Source organism: Scophthalmus maximus, chromosome 12, assembly GCF_022379125.1.
Source record: "Scophthalmus maximus strain ysfricsl-2021 chromosome 12, ASM2237912v1, whole genome shotgun sequence".
Lineage (NCBI taxonomy): Eukaryota > Metazoa > Chordata > Actinopteri > Pleuronectiformes > Scophthalmidae > Scophthalmus > Scophthalmus maximus.
In genome coordinates this window covers 18,349,757-18,361,710 of record NC_061526.1, presented here as the reverse complement: position 1 = coordinate 18,361,710, position 11,954 = coordinate 18,349,757, and the positions used below count along the sequence as shown (strand labels likewise).

Sequence of the window (11,954 nt, the reverse complement as noted above, 5' to 3'; positions counted from 1 at the left end):
GAGGTTAGGATGAGTACAGGCCTCAAAATGGCTGCAACTCAGCCACAGCAAATGGTGAACATGAGCTGAAAACAGTCTGAGATGCAACAGGGGGAATGAAAATATTTGCCACACCTGAATTAATTTTCCTTGTACATATAATTATATTTAATTCATTTCAAATTTAGATTTACTTATTGTTTTGTTTTGTGCTTTATGTGAGCGGAATGACACTCAAGTGAAACACCATCAGAAGAATGTTTTTATTAAACCCTTTTAGGAATTTCTAAGAAGCCAATGCTGCGTTCCATTATACTTCGGAACTCAGATCTCGGAAGTCGGGGTTGGGATTTCTCCCCGACTCGGGAGGGGCATTCCAGTTGCAATTTCCTACTCCAACTTATAATGGAATGCAGGGTAAAAGCACATGCACAAGAATGATCACTGCATTAGCAATGAGATGTCATGGAGAGGGAAATGGGAAATACAGGTATCCTGAATATAATTCAAAACAGGTTTAAAGTTCATGGCACATGGTTCAACCTGTGTGGAAGAATCAGGATTTTAGCATTGACTAACAAAAATGCCACTTCAAAAATAAAAATAAAAGGAGTATTCGTTACAAACATATCTCGTATCCAAGTAAAACAGTACACACAAAAATGACTTCCTCAGTTTTTTTTTTGCCAATATGAGGTTCATGTTTCACTCCCACAAATGACTCAACATACAATGAAGGTAAACATTACCTATCCAGTGTGCAGCCATTTGGCCCTTTCTCACGATCAGGGATTCCTTGTCTCTTGTACTCCACAGAAATACAGACCATAATGATGTCATGAAGCACTACTAAAGCAGACTTCATGCAAGATTAACAGTAGGTGCCTCCCTGGTGGCAAATTTATATTCTGAGACATGATCTTTTACTTGATGACTACTACAGACATGTTGCAAGGCCTATTTAGGCTCCAAGAGTTGCATGTCCCAATTTTCTCGTAGCAGAATTCAAGTGTTTCAAAGCCAGACAGGCATCCTTCACTTAATTCACTATTCACAGAGAAGACACTTATGTATTTGTCTAAAGTGACAATCCACATCCTTTCCCTCCAGAAGCACTTTGACTGTAAACATGACTTTACAGGATGGCATACACTGATATGATATGACACTGCTGTCATCGGTACTGCAAAAAGAAGGCAGGTCAGTTTGTCACTTCAGTGTTGCTATGCTGTTTGTTTGGAAACAGTCTGCTGGGCTGGAGAGCAGGACATCTGCCACTGACGGAATATAGCAAACACCCTTTTGGACTTGTCACGAGGGCTCTGCAAGGAAAGAGAGAAAAGTGAAATGCCAGATTTTTTAAATTAATTTGACAGATACAAAGCAGAAGGCCAACAAGACTGAAATTAGGACCAGTGCTTTAAAATAGGTCTAAATACACTTGCTTGAAATATATTTGGTTCATTGCATTTTTCATTGGGAAGATACAATGGGATTTTTCATGTCGGATGACTGTTTGTGATGAAATATACACAACAGAAATTTAGACTTGCCTGTGCTGGACTTCCTCCTGCTATATCAGTGTTCTTCTTCATGGGCATGAGGAGGTCAAGAGCAGCCTTCCAGCCCTGCTGATGAAGTACTGAGCCTCCATCCAAAAATGGGAGGGCCCTTGGATCCATATTCTCCTTTCCCACAGAGATCCAGGGACACCAGTCTCTGTGCTGAGCGAGAGGGTCAAATGCGTTCTTGTGCAGGAGCTCATCCTGAAATAACAGGGAAGTAGGTTTATAAAAGCTGTTTGTAAGACAAAATTCAAAAAGAGTAATGCAAAACTTATTCATATTAATCTGGGACTAGGACCTAGGTTTCAATGTCTTGTCTTGTCTTGAATTAGGTAGTGAATAAAATTCTACGATAATAAAACTGCAAACACCAAGGTATGAAATCATCAGTAATGTTAGTTCTTACAGGACCACCAACTGAGAGGCAAAAGCGTTTGGGAGGGTGTTGCGGGCTAGCAGGGCCATCAGCCCCAGAGGTGTCCCCCTGTCCTCTGCTGCGAGTTGCAGGCCTCTTGCCCCTGGTCAAAGGACTTGGCAGCTCTTCAATGGGGCTTGGCGAGTCTCTGCTTCGGGATCGCAAGGCCACCGGGGAGGAGGTTCCCTCACCCTGTAACATACACCAGAACATGGTGAGAAAGCAGCCTGGCATGTTTTGAGGAGTTCATTTGTACATGGAACTATTTATAATTAAAATGAATATGTGCACATAAGCGTAGCTTATTTAGCTGGTAAACCTTAATTTGCATCAAACATACCAGGTCAGAGCGCGTGGAGTCCTGGCTCCTTAGCTTCATGCGAGATGGAGTAGTGGCAGGGGTGGGTGAAGCTGTCGTAGAGCGGTCTCCCTGGCCCTCATGCAAAGTTGCTGCGGCAGGACCTGTTGCTGGAGCAGACTGACCCACATTGCTTGGTATGACATCTCCATCACCCCCCATTCCCTCCATCTGGTGGAAGTTCCACAAGCCCACCTTGCGCATACAGTAGGAGCAGGTGAGGATGGGTAGGTTCATGGCGTGCAGGGCTGGGCTGAGATATGACAAATCCAAGGCTCAGACATCTTGATCAAGTGAACAGGTGAAACAGATATAAGTTTGCCTCAGTTTCAATAACAGCTTCTTCTCACCTTGCTGCCCAGCCACAGAGAGAAACAATGCATGCAGCCACCTGGACAGCCAAAGGTTCAGAACATGGTGTTCCTCCCTTTCTTTTTTGTTCTTCCTCGACAAGCTGTAGTACAACACTGATGACATCCTCAGTCAAAGACTGCAAGGAAACAATGGACAATGATTACATGTGAATGGCTGAAAATGGTAATACTGTAAAAAAAAAAAAAAAGCAATAATCTGACCATCCTCTGTATAATCCCCTGGATCTCATTCTTCAATGTTCCTAATGATTTGTCACTTTCTAAAATGGCAGAGATGTTTGTCCTGCCTCACCATAGATTTCAGCTGCTCTGGCTTCATGGCTGGCAGCTGCTGTGCAAGGAGACAGGCGCTCTGGAAGCGCTCTAAGAAGGCAGCGAGGAGTGTTGATGGTTCACAGGCTGGAACCAACCAGAACCTCTCTGAAATCAAATCAACATTCAAAATGACTATCATGTGGATAACTCAGGCTTAATTCAGCTGAAATAACATGGTCACGTTTTTGATTGTTTATGTTAGTATATACAGTACATGCTAAAATGAAATGGTTGCACTTACCTGGACAGGGAAAGTCAGACCAAGGACAAAACTTCTCATGCTGCGTCTGAAGCTGCCTCGATATCTCTGCAATGCGGGTTTCATCTATTTAAAAGAAGACAGTTGCTTGACCTTTAAATTTGCTTGGCAGACTGGCAACGTCAGCCTGACCTTGCTAAAACAGAGTGTTTTCTGGCTCTGCCATTGTCTATTTCTGTCTTGTTCTTAAACTTTTTGCTTACATTTTTCCAGGTCTAAAGTTGGTTGTAGTGATGCACAAAGGAAAGCCTGGCAGCTGGAGCACTTGAGCATATCGCAGCCCACGTTGATCCAGCCGTATCTGGCGCACATCAGAGGGGACAACTTGCGGGGTTTGCCTGCCCATTTCAAACAGTGCGCTGCTAAGGAACACTTCACGCAGTCACTATACAAGTATTTTCACATTCATTATTAATATGAATCAAAGCAGATAGCGATGCAATTCATACAGGAATCATTTTAATCACAAATGAAACTACAAAAACTTATAAAAATGACAGATCAAAAGGGACGTCCTCATCAGTGACCACATGGCTGTGTAATGTAAGAAAATAAAACAGATGCCTCAGGCTGGGTTAAGAGTTCAACATGAATGAAGGATATTGAATAAGATTCCACTCTTGAGAAGAATGCTTCTTTGTTTGTTGCCTCACAGGGCGCTGTAGAGTCGCTTTTCACTTCAAGAACCTTCAAATCTCCTTGTCCACTGTAATCCACACAAAAGATACACGAGAGTTAAAGAGGTTTATCTGATTGATAAACAAAAATATTTGAATCTGCCTGTAATGTACATTGTAAATCTCCAAGATTTCTTCTAACAAACTTGCACAGCTAAACAGAAATGCTTGGTGCAGGAAAGCGCCATCTACATTTAACTAGACAAATGATGGATTAGGTCACTTGCTGGGGCAATACATTTGAAGAGAGCAAAAAGGAACCGTAGCTCTCGTCCTCTTTGCTACATACCAGGATCTGTCTTTGGTATTGATGCACAGTAGAAAGTCGAAATAAATATATATTTTTTTTGCCTGTCCTCGATTGCAAAGCAACAAGTGGACAACTGTCTACACCACATTGTATCAGACAGCTAGAGCACCACGTAACCCTCACATTTAGGGTCCCCACCCCCCTTTATCGGAGACCATGCACGGGAGCGATTATGCAACGACCACCATAGCAGAGCGAGGCGGCCCACTACATCGACAAAATGACAAAGGGAAGCGGGGACACAAAACAATCATGTGCAAACTCCCGACCCTGGCCTCCGTGCTCCTGGATTTGTGGAAACTTGCCCCCTGCTCAAATTGCTCGGAGTACTCGGAGTACACGGAGTACTAGGCGGCTTGAGTTGCAGCGCTGTCCGGCTAAGTGGCTAACCACACTAGCTAACGTGAACTCCCACTTTAAAATCAAACAATTGGCGCACGGTTTGTCCGAAAAACTCACGCGATGGAGCCGATGCCTGTCGACGACACCCCGTCGCTTAGAATTTGACGAACTTTCTCCGGAGAAGCGAAGGAAGACTTGTGTTGACTGGAGTTGCCGAGACCATCCCCACGACTGCCGCTGAGCGTTGCCATGATCGGCTCTGATGTCCCCCCGGAAAATAAACCCTGAAACCGAACGTTCCGCTTTGTACCACGCGACGCGGTGCCAAGCCCCATCAACCTGCCCGCCTTCCATCTGTGTGAATGAATATGTGAACATGAATATGTGAACATGTTAAACAACAAGGCGGCAAATTTTTTAATGAGTTAGTGAAGTGACGCTTTTTGTACTAATTTTATTAGTATTACTAGCAGGATCAAATTCAACAGTCCAGATTTAAAGATTCTGTATGAATTTAAAAGCACTTTTTAGAAGTATTCAGATCAGAAGTATTCAGATCTATCTATTTAGGTAAAAGCAGCCATACAATAATGTGGAAATACTCTATTGAAAGTAAAAGTGGTGAATTCGCAATATTTTTGTTTTGTTTTGTAGTAAAGTTTTTGTCAGCAAAATGTATATCACCATACAACTTTTTGCCACGATACCTTTTGACCACCTGTCGGTGTGGGGCTATAACCTTTATATACAGTCTAACGTGAATGGTCCCAGAGCAGGATGTCCTGCAGGGGGCACTATGTAGTCATTCTGAAATCAGCTAACTCTGAAAGCAGGGGTCCCAAAGACCAGGGGCCTAAATGAAAACAAAGGTTATTTACGTATTTTAATGTATAGAAAAAAATCAGGTAATTGAAGATGTAAGTTTTTGTGATATTTTATAAAACGCGAAAAAACATTCTTCAGAGTGTGGTTTGGTGAAGCAGTCCATTGATTCCTAAACAGGAAGTAAATTTGTTGTGGGAATTGCGCCTCGTTGGATTATTTCTCCATGGTGGCCACTGCCCGGTGAGTGTTGGTAGTTTTGGGTGTGACACATGGACTTTCTCTTTCCCCACACCAGTCGTCTCCAGCCCGCGGGGGTCTCTGTCTCTGGGCCAGGCGAAAGATAATACCCTAGATGTTTTGAAGACCGACACGCGCAGTCCCGCCTACCTATGATGACGTATCCTCCCAATAACAAGCCCTCTGATTGGTCAAGCGTCTCGCGGCCGACGGGGCTAACATTTCTGAATGGCTTTCAAATGGACCGAGACGTGGAATGACTAATAATGTTTTATCAGCACTTGAGCACAAGTCGTTTTTATTTGATGTGACATTCTCCAGGACTGGATTGTAAAGGGGGACACGATGTCGAACGCTGGTGGTGCTCGCAGTCCGGGCCAGCTGAATACATTCAAGAGACTGACAAGCAGGCCGCCGCACGGTGAGACGCTAGCAGGTCGGTCAACAACACTAGCAAGACGTGCTAACGACAGGCTTTAACTCACCGTTGTCCCGTCGTGCCAGTCAGATAAAAAGCGCGTTACTGATATCTTCTGCTTCATATACAGTAGTGTACGTTAACACTGCGAATGCTTCCCTTACTGTTGACATTGCTAAGTGTAACATTTAAGCTAGCAACCTCTAGCAATTGTGCTTGTTTATCTTTTCATAGCGTGTTATCAATCACATCTAAGCTATTTTTCATGCACTACAACATAAAAAAATTATATATGCATATATATATGTATATATATATATATAATATAGAATCATATAATTTGTCATACATTTTGTAAACATCAATCTTTTAGCTGTAAAGCCAACTTAGGATATGAGCTGACACCACACATCAGTCATTGATGACCAATATGTGGATTTTAGAGTTTTCAGGGCTGTTCACTGAACCTTTCTCTTTGAATGTACAGTGCTGGATGGGTTTGCCTCTTGGATGGGCACATTGATAATGATTATGTTTGGAACTCAGTACTCAATAGATAGGCTTTGATTTTGATGATCCACTATTTAAAAGTCAAGATGCACTGACGGCTCTCTGATTTCTAACTATATCCACCAGGCTATTGGTAAATCATCATTATAAAACGGGGTAGCTCAAATCAAGCGATCTGATTGGTTCAGAGCCGATGTGGAATCAGTTTGCATAGGTCCGTAGCTGCAATTTAAATGTGACCCAGATTAGTGAATGTCGTCATACACAACTCCATGAAAGATTCATTTATGTGTTCTATGCCATCACTTATATTTAGAATGGTCAAACATACCAGATACTGTACATACATAATGCATTTACAATTTTATCTTGCCACTTATGGACACCCTAATAAGCTCTCACTGTTTTTTTTTATATGCACTGACATTTCTAACAAATCCTTTAAAGAAAACTGAGCCCAGATCTTCTAGTTTAAAAATATTTTGCTGACAGAAAAGATATGTGTCCTAAAGAAGCCCTTTTTTGGTTGTTGTGACTGTGTCCATAATTATCCAAAGTCTTAGCCCTGTGGTTGATGGTGGTGACCCAAGTTCAACAGTTGATTTAGTTAATGAGTGTGATGCTTCCTGCTTTCTGTCGGGTCATGCTACATCAGCGGTCAACTTGTAACTGAAGAATATACGTAGGTTTCTCATGTTCTGAGAACGCTTGAACTCCATCAACTTGTATTTTATTTGGAGTTTCATGAAGAGGTTTATAATAAACATCATACATCATACCAGATATAGTTTTTGACTTCAGTTACCTCATTTTTATTTTTAAATGTAATGGCAGCTTATTTTTTGTGAGGCAAAAAAATTGTGAGGTTTATATTGTGGGTTCACCTGCATTGCCTGACTAGTACCTCTATTGACATGCATCTCTTCTCCCCATCTCATCAATCCCAGGTCTTCGCACTCCCCCCGCACGCAGTGGGCATCGCTGCGTTGCTGACAACACTAACCTGTATGTATTTGGAGGGTACAACCCCGACTACGATGAGTCAGGAGGCTCAGACAATGAAGATTATCCACTGTTCAGGGAGCTTTGGAGGTACCACTTTGCAACAGGCTGCTGGCAGCAGATTCGAACAGAGGGCTACATGCCCACAGAGCTGGCGTCTATGTCAGGTGAAACATCTTATATCCATTAGTTTTGATCGTTTAAATACCTAGTATGATAGCAGCTCGGCACTTGCTTGATTAAAAAAGAGAAATAATCCTGTTGTTTGTTCAAATTAAATGGAAAATGAATTTGATGTTGCCCTGTTCCCTCAGCTGTTTTGCACGGCAACAACCTCCTGGTGTTCGGAGGCACTGGGATCCCCTTTGGTGAAAACAATGGCAACGACGTTCATGTTTGTAACGTGAATTACAAGCGATGGTCCCTGCTCAACTGCCGTGGGAAAAAGCCCAACAGAATCTATGGACAGGTAGTTCCAGAAATTAATCTGTAGTTAGTAAATAGATATAGGTTGTAATTTTGAGTTTTTCAAAATCCACTTTTCTCCTCTAGGCAATGGTCATTATAAATGGCTTCCTGTACGTGTTTGGAGGGACGACGGGGTACATCTATAGCACAGACCTGCACAGGCTGGACCTGACCACCAGGGAGTGGAGCCACCTTAAGCCCAACAACCCTCCTGACGACCTGCCTGAAGAACGGTGAGCTGTACTGCTTTTAAACCAAGCGGAGAATCTTTTCATTGTGGTATGACATGGCTCATTTGTGTGTGTGTGTGTGTGTGTGTGTGTGTGTGTGTGTGTGTGTGTGTGTGTGTGTGTGTGTGTGTGTGTGTGTGTGTGTGTGTGTGTGTGTGTGTGTGTGTGTGTGTGTGTGTGTGTGTGTGTGTGTGTGTGTCACTCACAGGTACAGGCATGAAATAGCACATGACGGACAGAGGATCTACATCCTGGGAGGGGGAACTTCCTGGACGTCTTATCCTCTAGACAAGGTACTGCTGCACACCATGAAGGGTACACAGGCACCTTGTAACTAATATTGTGTGGTAATTATTATAGTATATCGTTGTCTATGTCTCCATTCAACAAATGTTCATTACAACTATATATCAGTTAATGCCGATGCTGTTTATACTTCAACTCATGGTCACTACACTGTTGCTTTTTTCTCTTTAACAGGTGCATGCGTACAATCTGGAGACCAATTCCTGGGAGGAGATTAATACTAAACCTCATGACAAAATAGGTGTGTATCCTGCACCTCATTATATCCCTAATGCTCTTTTGTTCTCATGAACTCAACGCTGAAATGTTTGTACTTTTGACAGGCTACCCTGCTCCTCGGAGATGCCATAGCTGTGTGCAAATACGAGATGGTGAGAATTTTTTTCCGATAATGCTGTGCAGCCAAACATACTGCTGTTATTCTGCTCTGATAAACAGTTGCATGTCAGATCCTGATCCTTCTGCGTTGTGTTGATTTTGAAAGTAACTCCCTGCCAACCATGTGACCTGTATGCGATCATTTGTTTTTCTCTGTCACAGATGTATTTATCTGTGGTGGTTACAACGGGGAATTGATATTGGCTGATCTGTGGAAGATCAACCTTCAGACTTTCCAGTGGAGTAAACTACCAGCAGTGATGCCTGAGCCGGCCTACTTCCACTGTGCTGCAGTCACCCCAGTTAGTACAACGCTGCATGTCATGCTGTTCTGTCTCTGATTAACTGTTGATATTATAGTTTCAAATAGCTAAATTAGTATGGACACTGACTGTTCTTGTGTGGATTAATTGTGTCAGTAGCCACTTAGCCACACTTTTCCACAAATGGTTTGAATAGTGTCCGTCTTATAAGCTCTTCATTTTATATAAACATCACTTCTTTTTGTCTTTCCTTCACTCCATCTCTAGGCTGGCTGCATGTACATCCATGGCGGCGTGGTGAACATTTTTGAGAACAAGCGGACTGGCTCCCTGTTTAAGATCTGGCTGGCGGTGCCCAGCCTCCTGGAGCTTTGCTGGGAGAGGCTCCTCAAGGCTTTCCCCCACCTGTCTTCGCTCCCCACCATGCAGCTGATCAACCTGGGCCTAACACAGGAACTCATTGAACGTTTGAAATAAGCCGCACAGTGGAGGACGGACAGAAGTATGGATGATATGGGCTGAGCTGGAGTGGGAGGAGATGAGGTCTGACGGCACAGAAGTTGAGTCACAGCAAAATTCTCGGGAATATGCCCTCTCGCTCCCCTGCCCAACGTAGCCCCGCCTTAAAACCAAAAACAATGGGATGCCTTTTTCTTTGTTTTTGTTCTTAGTTTTTGCAGTTCCAGTGATGACGGAGAAGATACATGTGGAATGTGTTATTCCTTACGTGATGCCTTTGTGTCAAACTAAGTATGAATTCCCACTTCTCATCAGCCAAACTGTGACAGCTGGAAATACTTAATTTTGCCCAAATTGTTTTTTGAAGACTGCCCTCACATTTTTTAAAATTCACCATCTCTAGTACTTTTAAGAATTCTGTGCAAAGGTTGAATGCATGTGTATTTATTTGAAGGACAAAATCAGTTTTGGGGGAATTCTCATCATCTGATATTGCTGTTTGCACACGTTGTCTTGGCATTTACTTTTTTAACGGATCATGTATTTCATTCTAAAAAGTGGCAGAGAATGGTTTTGCTTAAGGATCATGCCAGTGTTTTTGCACGTTTTAGTCAATTTAATACAAATCTCATATATACATTTCATTGCAGTTGTCAATGTGTATTGTTTTACAGTTTTAGTGTTTTTGTGACTTTCCAGGGATCCCTTTTGTTTTCTCCATATGGTGATAATATCGCCTTCCAGAAGCTTGAAAGTTGCTTGAGTTAAATAGTCGTTTACAGACTTTCATGTCTATTTTTATGGTTGAAGTTACAGTATGTTATCCTTGCATAACTTTGACATTAATAAGAAAATTAAAGTGATTTCCAATCTAGAATTAATTTTTTTTTCCCCTAGTTTTTATATTATATGAAGGTAAGCAAATATTTGCCCCCAGGTAAGGAAAAACATAGTTATGGTATGCCTTGAAAATGGTCATGAGTAATATGTTATTTGTGGTAAATTGACTAGAACATGTGAGAAGAATGGTTATATGCTGATTTTGACAATTTCTGAGCCTTTGTATTTTCAATCATCTTACAGCCTAGGCTGGATAATAGTGTGTAAAAAAACAAGCAAAACAAATCAAGATTGACATTTCCATTCAGTTTGCTTGCAGCTCTTATTTGTAAACCAAACCATACAACACATCACTGTGAATTTGGTGCTCTTTAAAATTAATTTAAAATGCTTTTATTCAAATAAAGACTTACTGTAATGCTGTTCAGACGTTTACTCCCTCTGTTTGGCAACATCGATCTGGTTTTGTTGGAGGGAGTTGCTTTAGTAGCAGGCTTGTACAAACATCTGTGTATACTGCAGTGCCTTTCAAACTTTTAATGAGGTTGAAATTTCACAAGTATTGGCAGAATACGATCTTTTCTTGTTTAGGCAAAACAGGTTTTATGTTGACAACTGATCTTTTCTTTTTGCGTAAGTGAAACTTTTTTTAACCACCAGCCATTACACGCATCGTAATCACTCTGCATGCTGGCGGCCAAAAATGACTATGTCCTGCCGTGATGTAGAACCGTGTGTTCTCTTCCTGTCAGTGACCAGATGAAGTAACCCTCAGGACAGGATGCAGCATACAAAGTCTTTTGACTGTCAGTCCTACAAGAACTTGAGTAATGTTTCAAGGAAATATTTTCATTTAGTTGAACCCGATGCCAAATGATATTGCACCTTGAACAAATAATAATAATGAGGTCTGAACTTCTCAAATGCTCAGTAAGTTTGGGATGTTGCCAGATGATTTGATGCCTCCCTCAAATGCATGAATCTGCCTGCACTTCTTTACACCTTTTATTTATGTTCTGCAAACAAACTACTTGGTGCATGATGTCATTACTAGCTACTTTTTATATCAACGTCATCAGATCTTTTCTTTGGGACATAGTTTTTAAAAAGGTAAACATTTAACTGTTGTACAGTAGACTTGTGTGAATGTCATGGTGAAATAAAGGTAATAAAATGTAAATAGCTCCCTGTTACCCAATTTCTTTCTGCTTAACTAGTATTGAGCATGAAGCATATTACAACCCAGTGCTGTTGTCACATCTGAAAATGCATATAAGATAATGGAAATAATATGCATGCCATTTGTCGTTTTAGTTAAAATGACAAATGAGCATGACAAGAGCCAAGAAATTTTAAAAAATGATAGTGGTGCACATTTTTAAAGGAAAAACAAACCTAATATTTATATGAAAAATCATGTAAAA

General features: G+C 41.6%; 2 protein-coding genes across 3 annotated transcripts; one reads left to right on the top strand and one right to left on the bottom strand.

The window, feature by feature from the left end:
* Positions 1-228: 228 nt before the first annotated feature.
* zc3hc1 (zinc finger, C3HC-type containing 1) lies at positions 229-4,871 on the bottom strand. Its single transcript, XM_035621568.2, has 10 exons — positions 4,712-4,871; positions 3,869-3,971; positions 3,469-3,619; positions 3,248-3,331; positions 2,984-3,111; positions 2,668-2,807; positions 2,300-2,570; positions 1,951-2,151; positions 1,533-1,745; positions 229-1,301 (listed from the first exon to the last, which is right to left on the bottom strand). Exons 1-10 carry the CDS (start codon positions 4,843-4,845, stop codon positions 1,203-1,205), a joined length of 1,524 nt encoding a protein of 507 aa, XP_035477461.2. The 5' UTR covers positions 4,846-4,871; the 3' UTR covers positions 229-1,202.
* Positions 4,872-5,493: 622 nt separating this feature from the next.
* Positions 5,494-11,710, top strand: klhdc10 (kelch domain containing 10). 2 transcript variants are annotated; one of them, XM_035621570.2, is made up of 9 exons: positions 5,494-6,077; positions 7,532-7,753; positions 7,901-8,055; positions 8,139-8,287; positions 8,493-8,577; positions 8,765-8,831; positions 8,914-8,961; positions 9,131-9,270; positions 9,499-11,710. In XM_035621570.2, exons 1-9 carry the CDS (start codon positions 6,002-6,004, stop codon positions 9,706-9,708), a joined length of 1,152 nt encoding a protein of 383 aa, XP_035477463.1. In that variant the 5' UTR covers positions 5,494-6,001; the 3' UTR covers positions 9,709-11,710. The 2 variants fall into 2 exon arrangements, with proteins under 2 accessions (XP_035477463.1, XP_035477462.1); XM_035621569.2 differs by having other exon boundaries at positions 5,513-6,092.
* Positions 11,711-11,954: the final 244 nt, after the last annotated feature.

Bases quoted from the DNA above. Each gene is read 5' to 3' on its own strand.
- zc3hc1 (XM_035621568.2), bottom strand. From the start codon at position 4,845: ATGGCAACGCTCAGCGGCAGTCGTGGGGATGGTCTCGGCAACTCCAGT. The intron at 3,332-3,468 runs GTAAGCAAAAAG...TCTTTTAAATAG, and splicing joins AACTTTAGACCTGGAAAAAT to ATGAAACCCGCATTGCAGAG. The intron at 1,302-1,532 runs GCAAGTCTAAAT...CTTTCCTTGCAG, and splicing joins CAGGAGGAAGTCCAGCACAG to AGCCCTCGTGACAAGTCCAA.
- klhdc10 (XM_035621569.2), top strand. From the start codon at position 6,002: ATGTCGAACGCTGGTGGTGCTCGCAGTCCGGGCCAGCTGAATACATTC. The intron at 7,754-7,900 runs GTGAAACATCTT...CTGTTCCCTCAG, and splicing joins AGAGCTGGCGTCTATGTCAG to CTGTTTTGCACGGCAACAAC. The intron at 8,288-8,492 runs GTGAGCTGTACT...TGTCACTCACAG, and splicing joins GACGACCTGCCTGAAGAACG to GTACAGGCATGAAATAGCAC.